Source organism: Trachurus japonicus, chromosome 3 (genome assembly GCF_045865225.1).
Source record: "Trachurus japonicus isolate A0001 chromosome 3, Traja_1.0".
NCBI classification, from domain to species: domain Eukaryota; kingdom Metazoa; phylum Chordata; class Actinopteri; order Carangiformes; family Carangidae; genus Trachurus; species Trachurus japonicus.
The window spans coordinates 5,738,856-5,754,410 of NC_140909.1; the positions used below are offsets into that span (position 1 = coordinate 5,738,856).

General features: G+C 40.3%; 1 protein-coding gene across 2 annotated transcripts in view; it reads left to right on the forward strand.

The window, feature by feature from the left end:
• Nucleotides 1-15,555, forward strand: part of LOC146989463 (protein diaphanous homolog 3-like) — a 186,831-nt gene that overhangs the window by 117,761 nt on the left and 53,515 nt on the right. The window contains exons 25-26 of one of the 2 annotated variants that reach the window (XM_085805708.1): nucleotides 10,886-10,981; nucleotides 11,626-11,688. In XM_085805708.1, coding sequence (XP_085661834.1) covers nucleotides 10,886-10,981; nucleotides 11,626-11,688 — 159 coding nt within the window. The remainder of the gene's footprint in view (nucleotides 1-10,885; nucleotides 10,982-11,625; nucleotides 11,689-15,555) is intronic. The other variant, XM_085805719.1, reaches the window with a different exon arrangement.

A 15,555-nucleotide genomic window follows, 5' to 3' on the forward strand; every position in this document is an offset into this window, starting at 1 on the left:
GGACCTGAGTGTGTGTGTGTGTAAAATACCATATTCAGCAGTGCCCCGGCAGGCTGGAGCAGGGGTTTTAACGACTCATTCACACACGTCGTTTCTTACACTCCTCCATAGTGTGAACGACTTGCAGCCCCGGCAGCCTTTCAGACTGTAGAGAGGCTATCAAACAGGCTCCTTAGTGAACAAACCAGTACCTTGAAACATAATTTGTTATTCTTCGTAACAAAATATGAAGGTCCCAGTTTCATGGATGTCTTAAGTTTAAACTCAACACTGTATTAGGTATAATAGAAATTTTAAAATATTGAAAAAATTGATCACCCATGACAAAATTTGAGATAAAATGGTCATTTAGATAATTTCTGTTGAATTCTGATTAAACATTAAAAATAATTGACCTTGCTATTGTTGCTTGTCCAGTTTTTTTAAGCACAGGGTTTCAATTTTACAATATACATGTGTTCTCAATCTGTATAGGAATTATTAGTTGACTTACATTGCAGAAAAAGGTCCACACTTGGTTTATATGGAATGACAGGGGTCCACTGTTGGTTGATGCATAATGACACACGATCCCACTTAGTTAGCATGGAGTGACATACACACTCCATCATGTATGAATAAGAAAGAAATAAGCAAAAGTGATAGTTTTTAAGAGAAAACTTTCATCAAAACTTAAAACAAACATTTCTAATAAAGTAGCACCAATAATGTTGTTATTATTTTTTAAATGTAGGGTGTACTACTGCAACACACATTTCTACAGTCTATTCATTTTTTAATAGAGGGTTTTAGGATTTAGGGTAATCTTAATGTACTTGCATCATAAATCTGTATTCAAGGATGTATTTTATTTACTGTTTTATATTACAGAAAACTCAATGGCAACCTATGATGATATATTATGTAGAAATAAACCATCAAAGAGTAACTGATATTAAAGTATTGGCATGGCAATTTGTTATCTTTGGGGAAAATACAGAGGGTTTGGGAGATCATCAGTTTGTCAGAGATACAAGGGATAATTCATTGAGAGGATTAATCTCACAAAGTCCCTATGTTAAACTATTGCCAGACACATTTCTACAGTCTATTAATTTTTCACTGTACTGGTGTTTTATACTACTTAACTGCATTGTTGTCACGGGAAAATACTTAAACTACTCACAGTTTGACATGGCCTGATGGCTCAGAGCCACAAAAAGTTACTTTTTGGCCACGTACATCTCATATAGATGAAGCCCTGTTAGGGCCACCTATGGTCAGACTTTTACTTTTTAAATGCATGTGATTTCAATTAATTTTAATGTATTTGCGTCATAAATCTGTATAGGAATTATTCGTTGATTTACGTTGTAGAAAAAGGTCCACACTTGGTTTATATGGAATGACAGGGGTCCACTGTTGGTTGGTGCATAATGATACAAGTTCCCACTTAGTTAGCATGGAGTGAAATACACACTCCATTATGTATTAATAAGAAAGAAATAAGCAAAAGTGATCATCCGTAAGAGAAATTTTTCATCAAAACTTAACACAAACATTTCTAATAAAGTAGCACCAATAATGTTTTCATTATTTTTAAATGTAGGTTGTACTACTGCAACACACATATCTACAGTCTATTAATTTTTCCCCTACACGAGTTTTATACTCCTTGACTGCATTTTTGTTATAGGAAAAATATTTGAATTAAAACTCAGGGTTTTAAGTCATTTTAATGTACTTGCATCATGAATCTGTATTTATAAGGATGTATTTTATTTACTGTTTTACATTACAGAAAAAGGTCCACACTTGGTTTATATGGAATGACATGGGTCCACTGTTGGTTGGTGCGGAGTGACATATACACTCCAGCATGGGTGGATAAGCAGAAATGAGAGAAATTGCTAAGTTTTAAGATACATTTTAAATCTAAATTTAATACAAACATTAGTAACTATCAATACACATAACACACACACACACAAACACATGCAAACACACATATTCAGTTACTTAGGGTTAGTTACTGTGAAAACTCAATGGCAACCTATCATGATACTTAAGGGAATATTTCAGTTATTGACATTTATGGATCAACAATAAAACATGTATGGGAAAAAGAGGAGCTGGAGGGTCATCAGTTTGTCTGAGATACAAGGGATAATTCTTCTAGAGGATGGATTAACCTCACTAAGTAATATGATATACCACTGCAACACACCTTTCTACAGTCTGTCAAGTTTTTGACTTACTGAAGTTTCATACTCCTTGACTGCATTGTTGTCATGGGAAAACTACTTTAAATAACTAAACTCAGGATTCAACATGGTCTGATGGCCCAGAGCCCAAAGCTCAAAACTTTCATCAAAACTTAATACAAACATTTATAATGAAGTAGCAACGGTAATGTTATGTTTTTTTATGTGGGGGGTACTGTGAAAACTCAATGGCAACCTACGATGATATTATGTACAAGTAAACCATCAAAGAGGTAGCCTACTGATATATGACAATTTGATATTATTATTAACCAAAGGCTACCCATGAGCATTAATAGAGACGGAGCGTGTCATACCTGCTCTACTCAGGATGTGGCTGTCTTGAAAAATTGCAGTCATCTTGAAATTTAAAGTGGTCAACTTGTCGGTTGACCGATGGAGTCAACTCATTACAATTTTCATGCCGGTACCACCACAGCACCTTCATATATACATGTGCCGTCAAAACGGTGCAATTTATGCAAATGTATGCAGATTTATGCAAATTTGCTCATGTCAACAAAGAATTTCAAAAAACTTGTAATACATTTTTTGTTTGTCTTAATGTAAGTAATCAACTCAGTAATTTTCATGGAGATATCTAAAGGTCAAAATTTTTACCCTATTCATGTGAAAAAAATGTTTTATATGCGTATAAATGGGATATGTTTGGGTGTTTTTCGAAACTTTCCCCTAATGGGATTCTTCGGGGCTTTTTTTCCCTCACTCAGGACATGCTGAGGATACAAAACCAGTTGAGTTTGCTTCTGTTGCAATTTGTTTAACCTTTTCTCATAAAATGACTGGACTATATGGGAAAATACAGAGGGAATGGGGGATCATCAGTTTGTCAGAAATACAAGGGATAATTAATTGAGAGGATCCCTATGTTAAACTATTGCCACACACATTCACACAGTCAAAATGTTTTTAAACTGTCACGACCTCGAGAAAGCCATCCATGCGTTGCAGTAATCAGTTCTAGATTGGACTATTGCAATGCACTTTATGTTGGCGTCTCCCAGTCTTCACTCAGTTGCCTCCAACTTGTCCCAAACGCTGCTGCCCGTCTTTTAACTAACACTAATAGACGTGAGCACATTACTCCTGTTCTTAACATATAACTTTTTAAAGCACTTAACGGCCTGGCCCCACTGTATTTATCTGAGCTACTTTATTAGAAATGTTTGTGTTAAGTTTTGATGAAAAATTTCTCTTAAGGATGATCACTTTTGCTTATTTCTTTCTTATTCATACATGATGGAGTGTGCATTTCACTCCACTTACTTACATTCAAATCAGACTGACTGAGACATGGGTAAATGCAATATAGAGTCACAGAGCATTTTTATGAGCTACCATTCTCTGCCAGAAATGTTGTCTGGGAACAACATCTTACTTAACATGGCACAAGAAATTAGGATTCATCAGATTGTCAGAGATACAAGGGATAAGGCATTGTGTGGATGGAATAACCCCAAATAGCTCAATGTTGAACTGCTGCAACACAAATAAAAAAAGTTGACAGTGGTGTGGACCGTGTCTGAGGAATATAGTTCTTGCTGTGTCCTAATTGTCCTTTACAAGGCTTTGTAAGGCTTTGCATGTGTTTTTATATTTATGCGTTCCTTTGTTTCCCTTGATTTTCTAAATACCTTTTAATGAGTAGTTTAACAGGGGGCTTTTTGGGGTTATTCCGTCCACACACTGACATATTCCCTGTATCCATGACAATCTGATGAATCCTAATTTCTTATTCCATGTTAATTGTTCTCAGACAGCATTACTACTAGCAGACAATGGTGGCTCATATAAAGGCCCTGTCACAGAATATTATAACACACCTTCACAAAACTCATTAAAGAACTGACAATTCTTTAGACAAAATGGAATATTGCTGGTACACCCACTCTTTACAGTTGCCACAGAAGTTGAGTCACCAAAGGCCATAGGTGCGTAGGTAGCACATGGCCAGCCTAAGACCTGGGAATACCTGTGTCTCAGTCGGTCTGATTTGGATATAAGATATTGGCTGAAAGAAGGTAGAAACTCTGAAGCCCAACCTGAAAATACCTAACGACCATCGTCAGCTACGACAAACCATCCCCCACACTGCCCACACTCAAGGACTGACACAGGTCATCTGGCACTCACTCCGCTCTCACTCCATTCACTCACTTCTCAGATCCCAGTTCAACAACTCTACCTTAAAGTTAGGATCTGTGAAATACATGAGTGCTGGTGACTTAACTACTTCAATGTAGAGGAATGTTTTGTGCCCACATCATAGACTGAAACCCCATTAAAAATGTTCAACTCGACTTAGAAAACTGTGTGTAAATGTAATGAAGTCACATTGCTTACTACAACATGCACAAGGTTATACCTAGATAATAAGGAATATACACACTTGTGTTTAGCTGGGTACTGAAACGAAAGAAAATCATTAGGAAACAACCAAAATAGATAAGAAATGAATTACTTAAAAATATGCATTAATTAGATAACGTTTTACCATCTTCTGAACACAATTAATTGAATTTGTTTATAATCCACTTCAGATGCTATGAATAAGGTAATATGGGATTGTTGAATGTACAATCCACACATCCTGAAAGCAACCAGACCCATTTCTGCTGAGCACCAGTGTGAACTGAATACAGCTTTTATTGTGTACTTCCCACTTAATGTAAACTCTCTGATCCTGTGCCAATCCTGTACCTTTTGACAACTTTAAATTAGGTTTCAATTTATACACCAATTTCATCTATAGATGTGTATGACGATGTGATACAGTGTGTAATATACAGAAAAAAACACAAATTTAGCTTTAGTTTTCATTTTTGTTGTGGACCAAAAATATTCAGACAGGTATACATGAACTCCAGTAGAGCTAATAGTTTGGTAAGTAAAAATGTGTGTTGCAGTAGTTCAACAGTGGGTATTTTGGAGTTATTCCATCCACTATAGCTGATTTATCCCCTGTATCTCTGGAAATCTGATTAATCCTAATTTCAGACAACATTTCTACTGGCACACAATGGTAGATCATATAAAGGCTGACAAAATATTATACTGATCACAAGGCATCACACACCTTTACAAAACTCATCAAAGACTTGACAGGGTGGATTATTGCTGGGACAACCACTCTTTACAGTTGCCACAGAAGTCCATAGGTGTGTAGCACATGGCCAACCTAGGACTGGGGAATTCCATTGTCTGTTAGTCTGATTTGGATATAAGATCTTGGCTGAAGGATGTTAGTCTTTTCCAGGTTGCCCTTCAGAGTTGCTAACGACCATCGTCAGCTACAAGAAACCATCCCCCACACTGCTGACAGTCAAGGACTGACACAAGTCGTCTGGCACAGATTTAAAGCCCTCACTCACTTCACTCACTTCTCAAAAGCCAGTTCCACATTTAGAGTGGAGAGTGGAGATAGAGTTAAGCCTACCACACACATAAAGATAATCGGGCTGATTTTGCCCCGATTTTCCCCCTTCCGACCAAAGACAAAAATCGGCCGATTATCCTAAGGTCTTAAGATTATTTTATGAGATTCCCTTGTAGTGTGTGGTGTGTTAAGAGTCAAAATTCTCACAACAATCGCCTCGGAAAACGTTTGACGCCGATAATCGTAAATATTAAACATGTTCAATATTTACAAATCAAAAGTCATCTTGCGTGTGGAAAGCTGGTGTTGTGCTGAGAAGTGCCTGCTTGCCAAGCTCTGCATGCTGCTCGCGGCAAGCCACTTCTCGACACAACACCGGCAATCCCACAGAGAGCCACGGTGCAGCCCTGGCATTACATGAGGGTCACACAGACATTCACGCATACACGGGAGATTTCCTGATAGCCGATAGCAAAGACGGTAGCGATCATAGCCGGCAACAGCCGGCAATAGAGCAGCCATGTTTAAGCGATCATGTGACCGCCGCTCACAGCCGCTTGACTGCTCGGCGTCCGAAGCCACAGACACACAGACACACACACGGTATCGTTGTAAAGGCTGAAGTGTCCCGCTTTCATTAAAAAAAAATGACATCGCTCTCATTGTCCATTCCGGAAATAGACCCGAAAGAGTAGCTACAACAATACGGATCTCTTTCTGAGTTTTCTGACCGGAGGGTCAAGATTCTGAAAAATCTTAATGTGTGTGGTGAGCTGTGTTTGGAATATCACAGCACACCACACACAATACGATCAAAACTGTTCAATCACAGATTTTTTATCTTCATGTGTGGGGTCTTTCACAGATAAAAAAAAATTGGTTGAAATTTAGAGAATCTCTATGTGTGTACCAGGATTTAGGATCTGTGAAATACATGAGTGTTGATGACTTCACTACTTCAATGTAGAGGAATGCTTTTGTGTCCACATCATAGACTGAAGTCTATGGGTGGGAACTGAGAACCGGTTCCTCTTCAGAACTAGTTCCCACGTGATCATTTCCTTGGGATTGTGTGTGTGCATGCTTAAAGCAGAAGTAAGTGATATATTTGTGTTAATATAAGTCTTAAATAGTTATATCTTCCGACAGCAATCACTTCTATAGAGTGTTTGGTCTGAAACACGGGTCTGTCAGTCACTCTGCTCTGCTCTGAGCCCAGGAGAAAACATTTATCGTATACTACAGTTTTTATCCAATGAGGAGAGAGAACGGCATGCAGGGCTGTGTGTGCAGCCAAGGGATGTGCCCGAATGTGGTGACGTAGGGACGATGACTGTTATGGTGCGTTCAAGGAAACTTGTATTTTTCCGACCGTGAAGTTGTACCAGTTCGATCTGGTACGAGTTCACGGGTCAGAAGTTACGAGTGGCCGTTATAGTGACTTTCACCGGTAAAACAGGTCGGAAAAACACGAGTGGGTTGCCTGGAACGTTACAAAGTCGTAAGTTGTGACTTGAAGCTGTAATTTACGATTTCAAAAGCCTGCCTGGAACGCAACATTAGCGAAAACGACCGGACCACTTACTTCTGCTTTAATGATTCCGCTAATCGATTTAGCTTTTTTTCCTTTGCAAATGTGCATGTTTCTAACCCAAACAACACATGCTGTGTTCAGGTCAGAACGAAGGCAAACACGGCGTCGAGACAGAAGCGCTCTAAAGTGTCGGGGTAGATGTGATGTGACAAAAAATATTCAGATTTATAAAACACTGCATACACACACTTGCAAGTAAAGTGCCTACAAGGCACATACATACTGTAGATAGTAAGGAATATACACATTTGTGTTAGGCTGGGTACTAAAACATCAAAAAATCATTAGGAAGCAACCCAAATGTGTAACAAATTAATCACTGAATCAGATTGCCAGTCTACTATTTGTTTTCAAAATAAATTTGATTAGAATTAGATTTATTGTGTACCTCCCACTTAACTCATTGAGTGCCATTGACATATGTCAAACGCAGTTTTCTGCGGCTGGTAAATGGGGACGCTGTCGCCCACACTGTGAGTAATTTTGGGGCTTCTGGGATGTGTAGAACGAACGAATGAGACTGTAGATCAGAGCAAGAAGTGAAGAAGAAGGAGAAGACGAGTGCGATCGCTACGGAGATAAAAAAGTTGGAAAAAGTTTCTATTTCTAGAGAAAAACGACGGGCAGAGCCTGGAACAAGTGTAACGTGGAGCTGTGATGAAAGAGTTCTCTTACGGATGATCACTTTTGCTTATTTCTTTCTTATTCATACATGATGGAGTGTGTATTTCACTCCATGCTAACTAAGTGGGCACTTGTATCATTATGCACCAACCAACAGTGGACCCCTGTCATTCCATATAAACCAAGTGTGGACCTTTTTTTTCTGCAATGCAAAACAATAAGTAAAATGCATCCCTATTAATATATATTTAGAATGCAAGTACATTAAAATTGATTGAAACCATGTGCTGTTAAAAAGTAGAAGAGTGACAATAGGTGGCCACCACAGAGCTTCATCTATATGGGACATTAGGTGACTACAGAATAACACTTTGTGGCTCTGGGCCATCAGACCATGTTGAATCCTGAGTTTAGTTATTTAAAGTAGTTTTCCCATACAACAATGCAGTCAAGGAGTATGAAACTTCAGTAAGTCAAAAACTTGACAGACTGTAGAAAGGTGTGTTGCAGTGGTATATCATATTACTTAGTGAGGTTAATCCATCCTCTAGAAGAATTATCCCTTGTATCTCAGACAAACTGATGACCCCCCAGCGCCTCCTTTATTTTCCCATACATGTTTTATTGTTGAGCCATAAATGTCAATAACTGAAATATTCCCTTAAGTATCTTGATAGGTTGCCATTGAGTTTTCACAGTACATTCCATGTTTTAAAAAAACTACAATGACAACTTCACCAGTGCTACTTTAGTTTAAATATGTGTGTTTGCATGTGTTTGTGTGTTGTGTGTATTAATAGTTACAAATGTTTGTATTAAATTTAGATTAAAAATGTATCTTAAAACTTAGCAATTTATCTCATTTCTGCTTATCCACCCATGCTGGAGTGTGTGTGTCACTCCGTACCAACCAACAGTGGACCTCTGTCATTCCATATAAACCAAGTGTGGACCTTTTTCTGTAATGTAAAACAATAAATAAAATACATCCTCATAAATACAGATTCATGATGCAAGTACATTAAAATGACCTAAAACCCTTAGATTTAATTCAAATATTTTTTTCCTATAACAAAAATGCAGTCAAGGAGTATAAAACTCTTGTAGGGGAAAAATTAATAGACTGTAGATATGTGTGTTGCAGTAGTACAACCTACATTTAAAAATAATGAAAACATTATTGGTGCTACTTTATTAGAAATGTTTGTGTTAAGTTTTGATGAAAAAAAAATATCTTAAGAATGATCACTTTTGCTTATTTCTTTCATATTCATACATGATGGAGTGTGTATGTCACTCCATGCTAACTAAGTGGGAACCTGTGTCATTATGCACCAGCCAACAGTGGACCCCTGTCATTCCATATGAACCAAGTGTGGACCTTTTTTCTGCAATGCAAAACAATAAATAAAATGCATTCCTATTTCCTATTAATTGGTTGAAACCAAATGTCTAGAGCATTTTGACTATTTAAAATTGAGATGATAGTAGATCCCCTCTTGGACTGCTAAGAATGACAGAGGCAACGCATTTAGGGATGAGTAAAGACGGACGAGCAAATTATCTTTGTTAAGAAAAAAGAATTAATCTATATTAAAGCCGGTTTAAAGTAAATGTTGTTGCTTATACTGCAGAACTTGATATTAGTGCATGCAGTCATGTTACTTCTGAACTGCATGCAATTCAATAAAAAATATTTACTCTCAAATGTGGCCATGATTATATATTTATATACAATTTGTACTACAGAGACTTTAAAATAAGTAATGATAACTCTAAAGTTATATTATCCATTTTTGAAAGAAACTGAGAAAGTCATTGTTGTAAACAAAGACTCATTAGGTGAATGGGTCGTTAGGTGAATGAATGGGTGCAGACAGCTCCACTGCAGTATGTGGAGGTCCACTCTTTGATAGGTAAATGTCGCTCAGAGATCCAAGTCCCCTCTTGGCAATTTCTTTAAAAATAATTAAAAGTCACATTTTCAGTAATATTATGGTAAAACACCTTAAAAGTAAATTTTATATTCCATGTTTGTTTTTTCAAAATAAGTGTAAACATAAGACCCCTCTTGGCAGCTTGGCCTGACAGGTCCCCTCTTACCCCTATTGGTGTGTATGTGTGTGTGTGTGTGTGTGTGTGTGTGTGTGTGTGTGTGTGTGTGTGTGTGTGTGTGTGTGTGTGTGTGTGTGTGTGTGTGTGTGTGTGTGTGTGTGTGTGTGTGTGTGTGTGTGTGTGTGTTGTCCCTGAATATTCCCCAATACCTGTTATCTTGTTTTTTTTCTTCTTTCCCATCCACTAGAGGCTGTTTTCACTGCAAATCACTAGCCAGGTCCATCACTCTGCCTCAGGTGTCAGGGCCAGGTTTTCAGCTGCACCAACACAGGGCATGATTTACATGTCATATCTGAAGCTTTTCCCTTTTCCTACAATACATCGACACTCTGGTAGTCGCCTCGCCTCTACAAAGCATGACCTTGATATTTTGAGTCAAGAATATTCTACAGTAAAAAAAAAAAAGCTGTGAAAACACCATATTGCCAAGTTTGAGCTTTTTCATTTCAGATTGTCAGTGTACGTTGCTGTATGTTCCTGTATATGTTACTGCAGAAGTTACTGCTGCTGGTGCAACACCCCTTCATGCCTTTTTTAAGTCACCTTACAAAATGCATGACTGAAATAGCACAAGGTTGCGAACACCAGGGTGCACGTTTTCACAGCAGTTTGTCTGCAGGAACTTGCCAAATTGTGCATTACTGGATTTGCTTGGAGGGAGTTCCATCATGTTTTAGACACTTATTGGGCTGCAGCTCTGTGGTAAAGTGAATATACATATCAGATAACAGGTTGCTTGTTTAAGCCTTTTCATGTGATGTGGTGATAACGCGTCCAGCTCCAAATCACTGGCAATCACTAAAGCACAACCTCAGAGACACTAAAAGAAACTACACCTTAACTGATTTTTCTCCTTTACCCCTCCTCTGTCTTCTAACACCCCCTCATCCTTTTTCCTCCTGTGATTTTCAGAGAATGATGAGACAGGTGTGATGGATAGTTTGCTGGAAGCCCTACAGTCAGGAGCTGCATTCAGAGACCGCAGGAAGAGAGCGCCAAGACCCAGAGGTGAGTCTCATATCCTTCACCTTCACTTATACGCAAACAAAGGACGCACACATAAAGCTCATTAGCTTTATTGTCTCAGTGTCAGATACTCAAAAAACATCATGACTGCCTTGATGCATTTTTTTTTTTTGTCTTTTGCCAAGGCTGAGTGAATGCAGTGCATCCACAGGCTCTCATGTCTTGGCTCAAACACTCCCAATCACTTGCAAAAAAAATTGTGTTAGCTGGTTGTTTGTACACATGCTTGCTAGCAGCACAATGCCAGAGAATCTGCAGCCTGACAACATTTCTACAACTGTTTGATGTTTGGATCTCGGTAAAAGGCGATACACGCCCAGTGATGTGTGTGTGTGTGCGTGTGTTTTTGTTATTGTTGTTGTTCTGCCAGTCTTGAATCCAAACACAGCAATTGAAAAACTGAAAGAACAAACACATGTTGTGATTCCGAGATGGGATCTGTCAATGCATTGAAAGGATTTACAGTTAAACCATTGGAGGAGCTGCGGTGCTGTATATTTGGGGTTTGATGAACCTCTCAGCCGTCGACGCTCAGCGGCTGGCGAACGCTCCCTCTTAATTATGTTTCTGATCCCTGTCTAGTTCTGTACATGTTGGAGTTATTTGTCCACTGCCCTCCCTTCCAGATAACCAGCAGCAGACCATCAGCCCCAGCTCCTACCGCCAGGTTCTCAGGCCTGTTAACCACGGTAAAGCAAGTCGCTTAAAAAAAAAAAATCCTCAAGCATGTCCGCCTCTGTCTTCTGTTTGCTTTTGGATAACCGCCTTATCCATCTCATGCATATCATGCAAATTGCGGGTGACAGTTCATTCGCGCTGCTTTCTTTCTCTGTGTCCGGTGACCTTTTATTATTATTATTCTTTTCCGTCGTCCTTTTTTCCTGTTCTGTGACCTTGTGTCTTGCCTTCGCCTGGTGCCCGTTGCCCTCTGAGAGTGTGAAAGGCCGCTGCTGAAACAGTTTGAGGCTGTGCCATGTGCTGCCTGTGAGAGAGGCAGAGTGGAGATTGGGTGAAAGCAGCAGTGTGTGGGCAGCTCGGTTTGATAAGGCTCCTAAATTGTTCAGTAACTGCAGCACTTTGAGCTCAACCCTATTGTATGCCTGTGAATGCAGGTGCGCTCTTTGACATATTTTTTAAAACCATGTGTGAAGGAGGTTAGTCAGGTGTCTTGGAATATTGTGGACAGAATAAAAATGTCTTTTTGTCTTGTCTTTTCCACCGATGACCCGTGAACTGTGCCTCATTTTTCCTTGAAGAGCGCTGCTGAGGCATGTTGTGCACTGAGATCAAATACACACAGAATAAATAACAAATGCGTGGTAAAATATCAGATTTAATATACTTGTAGCTTACAGCACTCTGGGCATTCAATGTCATTTAGAAAAGGAACACTAATTAATATTTGAATCTAAAAAGAGCAAGGGTAACTGTCTCTGTCTGTGACTTCCTGAGAGTGCAGATTGGATGTGATACTAACGATACCAAATAAAATTGTCTTGTATTATTCCTAGTTGTGAGATATTGTACAATCAGGTCCCACTAAAGTAAACAGTAGCTTCTTCTTTTGTCAAAGGTTTTCTAACCAGGCACTTAAAAAAAAAAAGACACTGTAACCGTATTACCTCTTATTACTTGTAATTGGAATCCCAGTGGGCTGGGTACAGGCACACATGAATAAAATTATTCACGCTCAATCCACCCACATCATTGATGGCAATGATAAAGGGCCTTGCTCTGTTGTTCTGCTAGGACTTATCTGAAATTAGATTGGAAAGGGACGAGGGGGAGGGAGATATACAGGGTGGGAGGAAAGAGACAGATAGAGGTGGCTGCGACGTAAGAAATGGAGAGAAATGGTGTAAGGAAGAAAGATAGGGCCAGTTGGTAATGGTGAAAAAAAGGAGTTGGACTCAGATGCTGTTTGTTTGGTCGGTAGGTAGACGAGGGAACAAGCCAGAGCTACGTCGTATTAAAGGAGAATTCCGGTCATTTTTGACCCCTAAATCGTTACATCATTACACCATGGCTACCCGGCGCTCGGGATAGCGACAACGCTAATTTATGGGAGAAATTCTTTCAACCACAACAATCAAATATCTATGGTACATGACTGGAGTCCTTATGAGACACCACTGAGCTCATATAGTGTACAGGATCAACAGTATAAACTTTGTGTTTTTGCATTTAATCACTCACCTCAGACAGCCGAACTCTGAAACATCCTGGAAAGACATTACTATCCCATCCCAGAGCGCCTGCTCTCCCCGCCACAGAAACAAATACTTTTTCCTTGTTGTGATGATTTCTATACAAAACGAAACGGTCTGAGATATTTTGGACATTTCCACTGCACATCTCAATCGTTTATTTTTGTAAAGAAATCATCACAACAAGGAAGGACACTGGGTGACCATCAGGACAAAGATTTAGAGGTCAAAAATGACCGGAATTCTCCTTTAAAGTATTTAACAAATGTACATTTTGTAAAGAAGCCGCTGCTCAGCGTCCACCTTGTGAAAGGAGCCCACGGTGTGTTGTTCAGGTAAGGTGTCGCAGGGCCGCGGCCCCCTGCTGGCAGCTACAGACACGGCCTTGTTGACTAATAAAGCTCAAAGCTTTAGTCTGTCACTGCAGGCATCATACTCACTGCCAGCCTCCCAGAGCAAACACAGCTAATTACTTTTCTCTGCCCGGCCCCAGCACCAGCTCAGCCCTCTCAGTGCCCATTCATCTTAATTTCCCCCTCTCTGCCATCTGCCTCCTAAATAACACTCCTCCTCATTTCCCTACCATCCCATATCCCCGCTGTCTTCTTCTATACTCTCATGGTCTGACAATGGCCCTCCCCAAACATAATTGCCTTTTATTGGTACGGAGTCTCTCCACTTCTCCCGCCTCACCCCTCCTCTCCCATTTCCCCTTCCCTCCTTCTATCACGAGGAGATCCGGGGCCTTAATTGTCCCGGGTTTCGCCGTCGGAGTGAGCGAAACCCACGGGAAGCTCTGGGTTTTAGTTGTGAGGTGATGAAGTTTAGTCGGCTCTTAAACAGCTGCCTTCACTTTCACATCACATCACCGCCACCTCCTTTTCCCACAGTTTTAAATACCCTTTAATAATTGATCTCAGGGGTGTTGATACACTTCAGTGGAGCAGGAAAGAGAATTAAAACAGAAACATCTGCAGCAGGAGATACTGTAATTAGCGGTGAAGGGGAGACATTTGAATGGTCCATCCCAACATGCACGGTGCCATTAAGCCTCTGCACCCAGGGAGACGTAAGTGCCCCGAGTCTGTTGTCTGCAGGAACAAATCAGATGGCCGATAGAAGCGCTCATCATCACACAGACTTTGATGAGACCGTGGAGTAGTTCCATGATGGCTGCGACGCTTCGTAGTCATGATGATGAGTGTGATTGCCTCGCAGTTGAAAGTAGGATTAAAGAATCTCCTCGGCTGTTTCCCTGCACATCAAGGGGAGCACATTGTTCCTTCCCACCCTCCCTCCTTCCCTTCCTTCCTTCCTTCCTTCCTTCCTTCTTGCTCTCCTTCCTTTTCCTACTCTCGGGTTCGAGTTGAGGTCCTTGGCCTGAGTTCCCAGCGTTTTTCTCAGCTTCCTCTGTCTCTCATCTCCTCTCCTCCCCTACCCTAAATTGGCTCAGCACACTTTAACATGAGCCAGCAGCTTAGGTGTTTAGCTAGGTCTGCAGTCTCCCTCAGCACACACACACACATATAAAAGTGCACAGACACACCCGCAGACTTCAGGGGATGAAGGTAAGCAGGCTTTGTGGGGGCTGTGGTCTGGGTTAGGATAAGGCTGTGGGGCTCTGGGGCTCCTCGACAGTCTAAATTGGATTGGGCTCCACAGAATGATGGATCGATGGTGGTTAGCCACACAGGTGTAAGAGACTTATTGAATCTATAAAGCAGCCATAGCTTTTTAACTGTGTCCTTCTGAAAACATCTCTCCAGGCACTGTCTGGTCATTGCAGCCTTCTTTGCAAGGCCTCATCACAGCCCTGCTGACTCCTAAGCCAGTGTGTGCACATGTGTTACTACTCCCCCCCCCTGTCTCCTTCTTTTAATCGTTGTGTTTGACAGAGAGCGAAAGCCTCCGAGTGTGTGAGGCTGCACAAGCCAGAGGAGCATTAAGCATGTGTGATATACTGTAACGCTCTGGATCCTGGAGAGCGTGAGAAGACACAGGATCCATGAGGGAGATAAGTGGTCTCTGTCTTTAGGAACAATTACTTCAGATGTCTTTAGTGACAGACGACCTAACAATTATCATGTGTGATATAGCTCTGAACTAGAGCTTGAAATTGATGTAAAGGTCACTTCATGAAGTCAGTGAACCCCTTTATCAAATGGAAACAGGAAACACGAGTTATTTTCCCCTTCTTTGCACTTAAAGAAAAGAAAGGGTTAAGGTTTACACCCTAAAAGAAAACCTCTAGTTCAGTGATTCCCAACCTTTTTTGCCTCGTGACCCCATTTTGACATCACAAATTTCAGGCGACCCCGTCAATCGAGATACGCCAGCTCAGATATTTTT